This window comes from Mustelus asterias, chromosome 2 (genome assembly GCF_964213995.1).
Source record: "Mustelus asterias chromosome 2, sMusAst1.hap1.1, whole genome shotgun sequence".
Classification (NCBI taxonomy): domain Eukaryota; kingdom Metazoa; phylum Chordata; class Chondrichthyes; order Carcharhiniformes; family Triakidae; genus Mustelus; species Mustelus asterias.
The window spans coordinates 16,409,590-16,424,925 of NC_135802.1; the positions used below are offsets into that span (position 1 = coordinate 16,409,590).

Sequence of the window (15,336 nt, forward strand, 5' to 3'; positions counted from 1 at the left end):
CTCTGATCAGGGGTGGGTGGAGTGCGGAGGGGGGGCTCCTGAGACCTCCGTGGTGGGCTGAGGGGAGGTTTACTCAGCCATCTTTAAAGGGTGCCCCAATCTATGAGTGGTGGGATTTTGCTGCTATGTTGAGGCCCTGCATCCCTGTATGACAGCATGAACTAGGCCCCTTGATTTTCTTTTGGCATAGTGTCATAAGATCTGGAGAGAAAACCGTTCAGTTTCTGTGGATAGAAACATGCCGATTTTCTTGTCCGAAACAACACACTGCCATTTTTTGGTAAGATTTACTCCTATATATAAAAGGACACAGAGAGCTCTCAGAGCTAATAGATGATGGGTCCAGTGGTGCAGTACAGGCAGGTTGAATAAGACTGAGGTTAGACCCAAAAGCTGGGAATAGGTAAAGAGATAATTGCTGCAGCTGTTTCTATTACTTGAAGATAATACTGGATCTATACTATCGAGGCTGAATTTAGGTGAGTCTGCAAATGTATGCCATTGGTTGTGTGCTGCTCTCAGCTGGGGATCAGATTATATTCTAGAAGAGGAACTGAAATCTTTGTGAGGATAACAGAATTTTGAAGGATTTTGTGACCGAGTTTGATGACCCATTTGCTGAGTAGACTGCTGAACAAATGCATAATATAGTCTTAATTCTATCTGCCGTTTGATTTGTAGTTTATAGTTTGCATTCAACTGCAAATTACCAGTTAATTCATTTTAAGCTAATATTGACTTTGGGTCTTTAGAGTGATAGGTCATTAAGTATTAACGTTTGACTTGGTTTGACTTTTGTACAGTAAAAATTATTCTGTTTTAAACAATACAATCTTGTGGTTTCACTCTTAATAAATAACTGGGATTTTGGATTTCTTTTTTTCTTCAAAAATATTGCTGGTCTCTACTGAGATCATAAAAAGATAGGAGGCTCATCCGTGATTTCAAATCACAGATGAATATGGGTACTGGAGTTTGTTAAAGCTTAGACAAATGGGATTTAACAGTAAGTTTTACTATATTGACTGGAAAACAAAATGGCTTTGTATATTATGTAGAAGAAACAAACTATTGCCAAGGTGGTTGCATGATAAGAAAAACATTGACAAGTCTCTTGGATTATTTATCCAATTTATTAAAATAATTAAAATGCGCAAGTTCAGGTCTCAGAATTCTCAATTTTTCATTTATCATGCTTTTCTTATTTTTGTTTAAAGCTGGTGAATGGATAATAATTCTTTGATAATTGGAAATCAATAGTCACCTATTTCTGTAACTGGTGATTACATTTGTGAAGAATGCATGTAAAACATATTAAAAAAAAGTTTATTTATTAGTCACAAGTAAGGCTTACATTAACACTGCAATGAAGTTACTGTGAAATTCCCCTAGTTGCCACACTCTGGCGCCTGTTTGGGTCAATGCACCTAATCTAATGTGAGTTAAGAGGTAAGAGAATGGGAATGGAAAGGACAAGATGGAAAGAGAGGAAACGTAAGTTGAGTCAGAGTCTTCTCTCCGGATGGCTGAAATATTCTGAGGGGGTCAGTAAATGTTTCCAGGCAGAGTGTGGGTATGGGGGAAAGTCTGTGGCTGGTTTATATCAATGTGTTTTAGTACTTCCCTCAGTCTGCAGGGGTTATATTGAGTTAGACTCCTTTCATTTTTTGGTTGCTGCAAGAAAGAATATTTAACCAATGTCTGACTGTTTCCTGTTGGATTTCAGTTTGCTCTAGGTAATATTGTCATTGATGTTTTTAATGCATATTTTTAGGACATTGTTTCTGCTTTTTTTCAAACAGAAACTTAAAAATTCTGGTTGGCATTTGGGGACTACGTTCTGCTGCCTAGGCCTTGGCTTGACTTTTCTCCCTAAGTCTCTTCACTGCCACTTCTCTCCTTCTTTACCACACTCCTCCTTAAACCTACCTCTGACTAAGCATTTAGTCACTATTCCTAATTGTTCTTTGGCATTGTGTCAATCTTTGTCTGATTATGCATCAGTGAAGCACCTTGAGACCTTTTCTATTATATGAAGGCATTGTACCCAATGTATTTGCATTTTGCTTATACTGTAGCAGTCCATGCCAACATACAGCAGATACTAGACAAGATACAGGCTTTGACTGATGAGGAGGATAGAACTTTTGCACCATTTGTAACAAATGCCAGGCCAAGACCATCTCCAGCAAGACAGAGCCTAACCACCTCCCCATGACATGCAATGCAATGTCATTAATTTCCTTCAACCATTTACTATCAACATCCAAGAGGTCACCACTGATAAGTACTCAAAATTGAGCTAGTCAAATAAATGCTATGGACAGTAGAACTAGTCAGAAACTAGGTACTCTGTGATGAGGGTGACTCACCACCCAAAAGGGGCAAGTGAGCAGCATGATGGAGTACTCTTCACTTACCTTGATGGGCACAGCTGTAAATCTCTCAAGAAATTCAACACTATCCAAGCCAAAACAATCTGCTTGTGGCAAATCTACCAGTTTAAACATCCACTTCTTCCATCACTGACATACTGTGGATGCAGGGTGATATAATGCAGCAACTTGCCAAGACTTCACAAAATTGTCACAGCAGAAGAGACCTCTCAGCCCATCCCATCTCATGCTGGCTCTACAAATGAGCAATTCACCTTGTGCATTTCCCTGCAAATTTTTCCTTTTCAGACAAGTCTAATTCCATTTTGAATGCTTCGGTTCAGCCTGCCTCCACCACACTCTTAGGCAAGCTTTAGAATTTTCTCTACCACCTGGATTTGGGCCCAAGCATATTGATACATATTTTTTCTGAACAAAGATGTAACATGTGCAATCCTTCTGTCCTCTGTGAGATAATTTTAGAAATACAGATCCCTTTAAGAGTAAACCAGGACTTGCTTCAGTGCGCAGGGATCAGGTGACGCTCTTTAAAGCCTGTATTTCAAAGCTAAGTTTTCCCTAGTAGGGGCTTGTTTCTGGACATGGAGAGGATCCAGAGGGAAGAGTGGAAGCTGGTACTTATACTGAACTACAGTATAACAATGGAACAGTCGTGAATTGCAGAATGTCGTCTGCATGGATTTTCAAAATGGATATCCACTTCTTCAACACTCTGGCACCATCCCTGAGTCTAAGGAAGATTGGAAAATCGTAGCAATTCCTCTGTAATTTTCATTCTCACTTCGCTCAGTATCTTTGGATGAATCTCATCCAGTCCTGGTGCTTTATCAACTTTAAGTTTAGACATCCCATCTAATATGTCCTCCATATTCATTTTAAATCTGAGTGTATTAATTGCCTCCTATTTCACTGTGGACTTTGTAACATCTTCTTCCTTGGTAACGGCAGATGCAAAGTATTAATTTAATACCTCAGCTATTAGAAACATAGAATCACTACAATGGAGAAAGAGGCCATTTGGCCCATCGAGTCTGCACCAACTCTCCAAAAGAATATCTTACCCAGGCTCATCCCTGCCTTATCCCCGTAACCCTGTGTATTTACCAAGGGGAATATACCTTGACTGTGTCCAAACTATCTCTTCTTTGAAGGTAGTCCTTGTTTATTTGGTTTTTCCTACAAACCTTTGATTCTAATTTATTCGGCCCAGACCTGTTTTTGTCCCACTGAAGTTAGCTTTCCACCAGTCAATTATTCTTAATCTGGATTGTTCTTTGTCCTTTTCCATAGCCAGCCTTATGATACAATAATCACTGTTCCCTAAATGTTCTTCCACTAACACCTGGCCCATCTCATTCCCAAGAACCAGGGTCAACAGTGCCTCCTCTCTCATTAGACTGGAAAAATGCTGTTGTAGAAAATTACCTGAATGCATGTGAAGAACTCTTGCCCTCTCTGCCCTTTGTACTATCACTTTCCCAGTGCATATTTGGATAATTAAAGTCGTCCATTATAAATGCTCTATAAATCTTGCACCGTTCTGTGATTTATTTGTGAATTTATTCCTCTACATGCTTGCCCCTAGTCGTTGGCCTATAGCCTACACTGAGCAACGTAATTGCACTTTTTTTGTTCTTCAGCTCCAGCCAAAAAGAATCTGAGGTTGATCCCATTGGAACATCATCTCCCTCCAGCACTGCAATGTTCTCCTTAATCAAACCACCACTCCTCCTCCCGCTTTTCTTCCTTTCCTATCTTCCCTGAAAACCGTGCATTCAGGAATATTTAATAGTCAGCCCTATTCTTCTTTAATCCAAATCTCTGTTAAAGCCACAAAATCATATTCCAACATGTCAATCTGCACCTGTAACTCATCAGTCCTATTAACCACACTGTGCATTCACATACATGAGTAGTAACCCTGATTTAGGATTTAAAACTTACCTCCTTACTCTGACCTTATCTAATAACTTAGTATTCTAGTGTTAGTTACCTTTCCCAGTGTTGCTTTCCCCCCTGTACAGCTGAGCCACCTGTGGTGCCAGGGACTTGGCTATGGCTGCATTCCTCAGATGAACCATCACACAGAACTGAATACTGTTTGGAGAGTGGGATATACCAAGCAGACTCCTGCACTACCTGCCTGCTTCTGCTTGACAATCTGGTGGTCACCAATTCCCTTTCTCCCTGCATACTCTTAAGCTGCAGGGCAGATTTATAAACGTGCTATCCACAAAGCTCTCAATGTCACGGCTTCATTCAGTGACACCAGCTGCTGTTTCGAAGTTCTGAAACCAGACTTCAAGTTGCTGCAACTGACAACACTTTCTGCACAAATGGTTATCTAAGACATAGGGAAACATCATGGAGTTCCCACATAGCACAGGATGTGCTAAAAGTTGGAACAGCCATGTCATCTGTCAGTTAATTGTCTTACTACAGATAATGACAGATAATTAACACTCAAAATATTCACCAGCCAATTAGCTACTTGCTTCCTTGTGATGCATACCTCTATTTTTCTTTTCAAACACAGGCTCTAAGCTTACCCACTGACTCCTGACGAGCAATTTTAAGCTCTGCTTTGCTCTTACTGGTTTCCCCCATACTGTTCACCTAGTGAAGCCTTGCTCTCTTCACATTGTTTTAAGGCCCCCTCTGCTCTGACTATTTCCCCTTGTTCACCAAGTGAACTCTCACTCTTTGCACACTATTTTAAGCCTTGCTCTGCTCTCGCAATTTCCTGTCAAAATATAATTATGTGTGGAGATGTTTATAAATGTCTCTGGTTGCCTTGGTGGCATTTGAACCCATGTTCCTAGAACAATTGCTTGGGCCTCCAGATTACTGGTCCAGTGTCATTATCACTACACCATCATCTCCCTGCTTTTACAATGGCAATTCCCAAAATTGCAATCTCTAGATAGCAAAAAAACCACTACTTTCAGGTCCTACACCATTCCAACCTGGACATCAGTTATGGTTCTGTCATTGTATAGAATCAACTCTTCAGCCCATCGAGTCTGCACTGATATGTGATAAACACCTAACCTCCCACCTAATCCTGTTTACCAGCACTTGGCCCATAGCCTTGAATGTTATGACGTGCCAAGTGCTCATCCAGGTACTTTTTAAAGGATGTGAGGCAACTTGCCTCTATCACCCTCCCAGGCAGTGCATTCCAGACCGTCACCACCCTCTGGGTAAAAAAGTCCTACTACTGTCCCTACTTCTTATACTCTTATGTGTTCAAGCAAAGCTCTTGACCTCAATACCCATTGTATTCTGTCCGCTTTGCATCATGTCTGCATGCTCCTCTCCCAGTAGCACTACTCCCATCCATGTCATGTTTGTCATCTGCCTATGTAATCTGATGTCTTCCATATGACATGCATTTCTATCACTCATTCCTCAATATCCACCCTTCATTCAACCCCCAATTTACCTTCTCCAGCCACTTGGCCTCATCCCTGAATGCCATTTCCTTTGCTCACCCCAAAAGCCCTTTGTCCACCACTCTCACCTTTCCCTAACTTCACCTCTCACCAACTAGTATAGCCCTCCCACACCTTAATTCCCATTCAGCCTTGAGCCTAATTCAACTATTCCTTCAAAGTCCTAAATCGCTTCTCTATTACTTGCCTCCCATCCATGTTGGGTCCCATTTTGTATGCAAACCTCACTTGTGCTCTTTGCCAGCAATCTGTCAGCTCCTTGCTGTGAGGTTTGTAGAAGGAAAAGGGGCACAAAATGCAGATTTTCTATAATTATATCATGAAAAAGATACAATTTGTAAATCTAAATGATCGATTTCATCATTTTGGTTATTTTCAGGGAAGTATACAAATTCTGATCACAATTAACTTGATCTCACTTCCTGACAATACGACAGCTTCTGGATCAAGAATTTTTCTAAACCTTCAGCTCCCAGGAATATGTTTCGAGTAGCAAAAATAATGACTGAACTTACCTTCAATCATGACAACCTGATCTCCTTTCCTTTCTGGAATCAGGGCAGGAGCCTGAAGGTACAGCTCTGCAACATCTCTGGCTGTACCCAATTTGTTTGTAACCTGGGATAATAAAAACATAACAATGCAGATAGGTAAACATAAAGTAGAGCAACAGTATGGTCTCTCAGTTTTATGTTAAAATAAGTTGATTCATTTCTCCTTTTCTGCGCTAGTAAATCTTTAAAGGAGTTGTGTATTCTATTGAATTATTGGACAATTATATATATTAAAAAGCAGAACTGTTAAAGCATATTTACTTTTGTGAGGCTGGAGCCTTGAAGTGTGCGGAAAATCATAGGCCAGGAATTGGGGAAGGTGGCAGTTGTCAAGGAGTTGTGATAAAATGAAATTAAGGAATCTGATAATTGGGAATGTGTTCTGGTGAATGTATGACTATAAGAGAGCAAATTATTTTTAAATGGGAATTGTTAAGACGACAGGTTGACTGAGGTATTTGATGTGTGGATTGGCCTAAAAACCCTGCTGTAAATTGATATTTACCTAAGAGAAGTGGATAATAGGGCATCGAATTTTATGAGTTAAAGCACAGATGATAAAAGTTCAAACAAGGTGAGGGTGAATTTCATACTTAAGTTCTAAAAGGGCGAGCTCATTTAAGAAAGTGTCATAAAGACAAGTATACTTCAGATAAGAAAAGATCAAAGGAAAAAGCATTATATCAATGTCAGGGTTCATCCTATATGGTGAGCTGGGCAGAGCTGTTCCAAGGTCACAGCCACAAACAGCAGGAAGCTGAGTTCACTTCAAACAAGCCAGTTCCTGGGGAATCCTGTTTGAACAGCCAGTTTCTCTTCTAAATGAGACAATCCCAAAAGAGCTATAGGTGCCAAGCGTCGTAACTTTGCTGGATTTAGCTTATCGTTTTAAAACTTATGGGATTTTGTTTGGGGAGGTTTAGCTCCGAGTTTAGGAAAATAGAAGGGTTTGGAACTGGGTCAATTTAACAATTTCATGTGTGTAGCCATTATTGCCGTTAAGTGCATGTTTTTAGTTGCCTTTCTTGTTGTATGTTTTACTGTTTAATAAGTATTTATTTTGTTTCGTGATTACAACAAGACTTGAACCTTCCTCAATGGTCTTCACATCTTTCCTCACATTATACTAAATTGCAGAAAATACAATTAGGAACCGGCATTTCAAGCTTCCCTTCTGGGATTTGGAATACCCAAGCATTTAACATCAGCTGGGTTTTTAACACAATGTATTGTTAGGAAGGGATTTGGGATGGAACCCAGATCTTCCAGAGTTCCACTCATGTTTGGCGCCATCACAATTTTCTACATTTTAGAAACAGGTCCATAATTTTCTTACTCACTAAAGGGCATACTGCGCTGAGGTGTGAATAAGGAAAACATATTTCTTGTTACACCCTGAGCAACAATGGAAGACAGGGATATCATGGAGTCAGGAATGTTAACAGTAGATTGCTACAGGTTCTTTTTAACCCCAATGCATATTTTAGGGCTATAAAGTTCAAATCCATGTTTCTAATAGCTTAAATCTGATATCTTATATTTCTATACTAATAGGTCTTGGTGCTCCGTTTTGTGATGTAACCATAATATTAGGAAAGCTCTTTCCAAACTTTAGAGGATCAAAGAAAGACAACTGTGATGGTTTGGTTAATTTTCAAGAACTGAAACAGCTAGGAGGCCTTTCAAGGCCCCGAACATAGAGATACATTTCAGGAGTGAAAGGGATACAGACGATTGCATTAGTCAGAGCCGTTCACAACCAACATTTTTTCAGTGTCACTCGGGACAAATTTCAACCTCACAAGCTCCCCTTATTTGAGGAAAAATGTAGAGGCATTGGAGGCAGTTCAGAGGAGGTTCACTAGATTGGTTCCAGGGATCAGGGGTTTGTCGTATGAAGAGAGATTTAACAGTTTAGGCCTATACACTCTGGAATTTAGAAGAATAAGGGGAGATCAAATTGAGGTATACAGGATGATAAAAGGTATGGAGAAAGTAGACATGGAGCGGATGCTTCCTCTTGTGGGGCATTCTAGGTCGAGAGGTCATAGTCTTAGGATAAGGGGTAGCAAATTTAAAACTGAGTTGAGGAGAAACTACTTCTCCCAAAAGGTTGTGAATCTGTGGAATTCGCTACCCCAAAGTACAGTGGATACTGAGATGTTGTAAGTAAATTTGAGGAGTTAGACAGATTTTTAATTGGTAATGGGTTGAAGGGTTATGGGGAGAAGGCAAGAAAAAGGATGATGAGGTGCATATCAGCCATGAACGAATGGCGGAGCAGACTCGAAGTCCCGAATGGCCTAATTCTGCTCCTATATTTTATGAATTTATAAGCTGGGTAGGTTTGCAAGTTGGAACCAAGTTAAAAGAATCAAAATTGCCAATGTGTCTGGCTGGAATCAACCAGCCAGCTTCTGTCTTTAACGGTAATCTGCAGGATAAGAAAAACCCCAATTGGACAGGTGGGTTGGCAACTTAAATATGTTAAATGTCCATTAGCACAGGATCATTATGGCACAGAAGGAGGCCATTTGATCCACTGAGTACATGCTGTTTCTTTGTACAGCAATCCAGTCATTATCAACTTCTTTAACATGATTTCTGAATTTAACAGTTTGTGTATAGGTTTCCAAGGATGTTTGGAGCTTGACAGAGAAAGCAAGGTGAGAGTTTAGTAGGATTTGAGGGGACTCCACATATGAAGACAAGAAATGCTTTAAATACCAAGATCTCACACTTGCTCCCTTACCGAGGCGAAACGTTTTTTTTCACAGGACTTGTTTTCACTGGTTAAGAGGTCATTTCTACTACTTTGGAGTCTACATCGCTTGATTTACATATCTGAGCAGTCAAGCTTCAATTCAGCTTGGGGACAATTGATGCAATTCTACCCTGGCTCTCAGATGAGGAACAAGATAAGCAGCAGCAATAACACAATCAACAGCGGGGGATGCAGCAGTTTTCAATCACTTGTCGCTCAATAGGAGAGGGGATAAGCATAGATCTCTGGCTTCCAAGAGGTGATACCACCAAAGCAGGTAGAGGATAATCTTCCTCAACATGGCCAGGCACCAGTGCCTCAGGTGGTCCTTAGTAGCCTCTTCGAAGGAGACCTCCGCTCCAGCATCCTAAATGCAGGGAAGGATCAACACTGGCCAATTCAGTGCCTAGGGGCATTTAATTCTGGTGGGTCTTCCCAATGGAGGCAATGTGGACAGGTTATCCAGCTGGCAGGTGAGATCTTTCGCTATCAAAATTAAATTCTGCTCAAAGTAACTACAGCCATTAATTCTATGCCTCTAGCTCCGTCCAAGTGGTATTTGTAGAATTTGCAGCACACAAATGCATCTCGCAAGTGACCAGTGCCATGTTTGCCAGGGGCAGGAATTATGTGCACTCCTCAACCAATGAGGCCAGTCAGAATGAGCAAGTAGGTGCTTGAGCTTTGTAACTCTGTCATCCCAAGGTTAAAAGAGTCATACATGACACAATACATGTGGCAATCAAGGCACCCTCAGACTACACTGGGGCCTTCATCAACTGAAAGTGCAGAAAAGGGCACATTGCAAGTGGCTGTCAAAGGACAGATTTGATGCCCCCATGACAGCAAGTGGTTGGGGTGATCTTATCAGATGAGAGGGTGTGGACGGGTGTTCAGCCACCTTCTCATTTCTGCCTGATTAAGTCCAGGGCTGGAAGATGGGCTTCCTTTCTGGATGCTAATTGAGGCCCTTAAACGGCTAATTAATGGCAACTTCAGACCCTCATTTTGCTGCTGCTGGTATTTAACCAACAGTGGTGATATGGCAAGGGCACCAGCATTGAGATGGCCTGGAATGATCTGATCCATACATTGGTCACTTAGATTGAGACAGTGCAGTGAACTGGTTAATAAATTCTGAACCCACTTAGCCCTGCTGAAACTCCTGCTACTCATTGCACATCCTTAACTGTCTTACAACTCTTCACAAGACAGAAGGCCACAGACAAAATGGACAATCAAATACATTTTACATTGCTGAAATATTAAACACAAATGTGACAATGTAATACTGTATTAAATACAATGGCTACCTTTGTACAATTACAATTCAATACCTTTTCATTTTTGACAACTCCTATGTGGTTCTTTCCTTTGACTTCATAGTACCCTGCTAGATACAGCAAGAATTATGGGCTCCAACAACATCCTGGCTGTAGTGCCTAACATTTGTGCTCCAGAACCAGCTGCACCCCTCACCAAACTGTTTCAGTATAGCTGCAACACTGGCATCAATCCCACAATGTAGAAAATTGCCCAGGTAACTTCTGTTCACAAAAGGCTGGACAAATTCAATCTGACTAATTATTGTCCCATTAGCCAACTCTCAATCATCAAGGAATAGAACATAAGACCATAAGATATAGGAGCAGAATTAGGCCATTCGGTTTGCAGTATATATAAATGATCTGGAATAAAATGTGGGTGGTCTGATTAAGAAAAAAGAACAAGGAACAGTACAGCAGTATTGCTGAAATATTAAACACAAATGTGACAATGTAATACTGTATTAAATATAATGGCAACTATAGGAATGTCTTCATGTGGAGATGGGGTAAACACAGTAAAAGTTTTAACACCAGGTTAAAGTCCATTTCAGCAATATTTCAGGAGCAGGTCCTTTGGCCCACCAAGTTTGTGCTGACACAGATGCCTCTCTAATCTAATATCTTCTTGCCTCGATGTGGTCCATATCCCTCTATTCCCTGCCTATTCATGTATCTATCCAGATGCCTCTTGAATGCTGTTATAGAATCTGCTTCCACCACCTTCTCCGGCAGCGTGTTCCAGGCATTCACCACCCTCTGTGTGAAAAACTTGCCTCTTACATCTCTTTTGAATTTTTCCCCTCTCACTTTCAACCGATGCCCCCAAGTAATTGACCCTTCGACCTGGGAAAAAGACTCTGACTATCCACTCTATCCAAGCCTGTCATAATCTTGTAAACCTCTATCAAATCCTCCCTAATCCTCCGACGCTCCAATGGAAATAATCCAAGTTTGTTCAACCTTTCTTCATAGTCCATATCCTCCAAACCAGGCAACATCCTGGTAAAACCTCTTCTCCACCCTTTCCAATGCATCAACATCCTTCCGGTAGTGTGGCAACCAAAATTGTATACAATACTCCAAATGCGACCTAATCAAAGTCATACACAGCTACAACATGGTTTTCCAATTCCTATACGCAACGCCCAACCGATGAAGACCTGGATGCCATAGTAAATTTGCAGATGACACAAAGATTGGTGAAGTTGCTGATAGTGTCAGGGATTGTCAGAGGATACAACAGGATATAGACAGATTAGAGACTGGGGAACAAAAATGGCAGATGGAGTTTAATTCGGACAAATGCGAAGTGATGCATTTTGGAGGATCAAATTTAGGTGTTAATTATACTGTAAAAGGAAGAACCCTTAGGATCATTAACATACAGAGGGATCTGGGTATGCAGGTCCACAGTTCCCTAAAAGTGGCAACACAGGTGGCTAAGGTGATTAAGAAGGCATATGGCATGCTTGTCTTCATGTGGAGATGCCGGCGTTGGACTGGGGTAAACACAGTAAGAGTTTTAACAACACCAAGTTAAAGTCCAACAGGTTTATTTGGTAGCAAATGCCATTAGCTTTCGGAGCCCTGCTAATGGCATTTGCTACCAAATAAACCTGTTGGACTTTAACCTGGTGTTGTTGAAACTCTTACTATGCTTGTCTTCATCAGCCGGGGCATTGAGTACAGAAGTTGGCAAATCATGTTGCAGCTATATAAAACCTTGGTTAGGCCGCATTTGGAGTATTGCGTGCAGTTCTGGTCACACTACCAGAAGGATGTGGAAGTTTTGGAGAGAGTGTAGAGAAGGTTCACCAGGATGTTGCCTTTTTAAAATTTATTTGTGGGACATGGGAGTTGCTCGCTGGCCAGCATTTATTGTAAGAAGTCTCACAACACCAGGTTAAAGTCCAACAGGTTTATTTGGTAGCACAAGCTTTTGGAGTGTCGTTCCTTCTTCAGGTGAGTTTGACACTCCGAAAGCTTGTGCTACCAAATAAACTTGTTGGACTTTATCCTGGTATTGTGAGACTTCTTACTGTGCTTACCTCAGTCCAACGCCGGCATCTCCAAATCACAGCATTTATTGCCCATCCCAAGTAAAACTGAGTTTATCTGTGAGATCAGGAATCCTGGTGACAGCCGCTAGTTTGCCACTCGATTCGCTGAAATGGAATGATAACCCAGGTTGGGAAGCATTCTATATGTGTAAAATGTGTAAAACTGTTGCAACATTTAACTCAATGCTCATACTTGATGTGAAGTCAAGCCGCCCAACCTCAGAAGAAAACTGGTTATGCTTATAAATTGAAATGGAGGGACGTCCTGTTCATTCATACAGATAAAATTATTTGAGCAAAAGCATTTTTCATCATACTCACTTCACATTCATAGACTCCAAGATCATTCTTTTCTGTGTTTTTGATGATCAGCACTGCAACTCCAAACTGTGGATCATAGAAAGTCTGGTACTTTGTTTTATTTGTTAAGGGTGAACCATCAATACTCCATCTTCAATGAAAACAGAATTAATTGTAAATCAATGTAGCTGATATTTGATAAAACTTCAAAAAACATCAGCTTTCAACAGAATATTTCAAAATCCAGTTCAATGGAGAAGAGCCTAAGCCCAGAAACTAGTTCAATACAGCCATTAATCCAGCAGGCAGATCAGAAAAGGAGGAACTTAGATGCGTATGGTTTCTGCTCCATTTAGAAAATTCCACAAAACATACGGCAACTTTCTTCTACTATCATGTCCACTTACATTTTTGGGGCAACCTGTGTGCTTTCAAGGGCTAACCTGGGAATACTGCCAGATTTGAGACTGATAGGTCTGACATTTCCTGGTGAAAGTGTAGATTAAATTCTGGGTTTAATGTGGACCCTACCACCTAAGGGTCAAATAGTAATTGATCCATAAGGGTTGGTCACTATTCCAGATTGGGTCTTTTCAATCAGGGAGAAAAACAATTCAAACTTCGATCTTTGGTCCTATTCAGACCTTTGGCTGCTCTTCTGGGAATGGTAGTCTGTTTCCTGAGATTATCCTGTCTTCTTGAGGGTGGATGGCTCCATCGCACTACAAGGACACAGTTTCACTTCCTATTTAATTGGCCCCATATCCAGACAGGACATGATCAATTTAAAGTGGTTTCACCAGAAATCTAAGCCATGGCATCCATTTTTATCAAAAGAAAAACAGCTTAATTTTTATTTGTTTTCAATGCACACGTTATACATGTGCACAGAATAATAAATGCTTTGTAGTGTTTTTAGGATGCAATTTAATTACAATTTGGAAAATTATTATTTGATCTATCTTTTAAACTATTCTATTTCAGTGGGAAAAATAAACAATTTGCTGGATTTTTCATTAATATCCATTAATTTTGTGTTCAGAATTACAACAATTTATATAGCATCCTTAATTTAGGCAAGAGTACATCATAGAAGCATAATGGAAACAAATGCCGATCCAAGCAAGGGGTGACCAAAAACTGGTTAAAGCAGAGGAAGATGATGGGGTAAAGGGACTTAAGGAGGTAATCCCTGATATTAGTCTGAGCTTTTACAGTGCGCAACTTAAGTCTTTTGGGGTTACTTTGCTAGCACAGAGCCTCAATTGAGGAACGTGTGAATTGAGTGCAAAGGCTGTTGTGCTTAATTTGTAGTGTTGTTATTTACCCATACAGTATTCACTATACCATAATTTTCAAGTTTCAAAAGGTTTTTTTTAACAACCAATTTAAGAACTAAATGTTGTTAAATTAATGGAACTTACTTTATCTGTGGGACTGGTGCAGCTTCAATAGTGCATGCAAACTGTGTATCTTCATTCTGTATAAATGGGATGTTTCGAAGGCGGCTTACAAACCTTGGAGGGACTGAAAGTTAAAGTGAAAATTTTAATTGACAATTGTACTTTCCTTATTCAGTATTAATAAAAAAAAATCAAGTTTGGAACATTATCAAATTTAGCAAGCAAGTGGTCTTAATTGGGCAGTGAAGTTCATTATTTCAAAGTTTAACAGAATGTTACTGACATTTATGTTTATCTACTGCTAACAACCAAAATCCTTGAAGCGCCTCTGATTCATTAGTAGTTTTATCATGTTGATGAGAAATTATGGTCTAAAAACTGATTTACGCAGGGAAACGAGTTCTGTACTAGAAAGGTATGTCTGAGGAATACCTGATATTTGGTCTTAAAGCTTATTTACATAAGAATGGGCAGTTCATTAGTGTTGGAAGCCTTCAGTTAGGTTCTGGGAGGGAAAGAGGAAGTTTTTGGATGGGGACATGCAATGGTTATTAGGAGTGCTATGGAGCTATAATGAACACCTCCTTTTCTCCCAACTCTACATTCAAGCAATGCCAACCTTTTTGGTGGTGACTTCCAGTGATCCCTTTAAGGATAATTGGTTGGGCTACATATTGACCTGGCTTTCCTAAACACAGCTGCTGTGGCATTAGTTGCATTCCAATTTCAGAAAGGGATCTGAAGGGTGGCATGGTGGCACAGTGGTTAGCACTGCTGTTTCACAGCGCCAGGGAACAGGGTTCGATTCCTGGCTTGTGTCACTGTCTGTGCGGAGTTGGCATGTTCTCCCCGAGTCAAAGAACAAAGAAAAATACAGCACAGGAATAGGCCCTTCGTTCTCCAAGCCCATGCCGATCATGATGCCGTAACTAAAAAAAAATCTTCTGCCCTTACTTGGTCCATATCCCTCTCATGTTTTCTCCCTATTCATGTGCCCATCCGGATGCCTCTTAAATGTTGCTAATGTGCCTGCTTCCACCACATCTTCTGGTGGCGCGTTCCAGGCACCCATCACT

The 15,336-nt window shown here is 40.5% G+C and overlaps 1 protein-coding gene across 29 annotated transcripts in view; it reads right to left on the reverse strand.

The window, feature by feature from the left end:
• Positions 1-15,336, reverse strand: part of obscnb (obscurin, cytoskeletal calmodulin and titin-interacting RhoGEF b) — a 614,792-nt gene that overhangs the window by 133,649 nt on the left and 465,807 nt on the right. For all 29 annotated transcript variants that reach the window (XM_078231785.1, XM_078231777.1, XM_078231827.1 and 26 more), the window contains 3 exons: positions 14,282-14,384; positions 12,879-13,008; positions 6,367-6,469 (listed from right to left, as the gene is read on the reverse strand). In XM_078231785.1, coding sequence (XP_078087911.1) covers positions 6,367-6,469; positions 12,879-13,008; positions 14,282-14,384 — 336 coding nt within the window. The remainder of the gene's footprint in view (positions 1-6,366; positions 6,470-12,878; positions 13,009-14,281; positions 14,385-15,336) is intronic.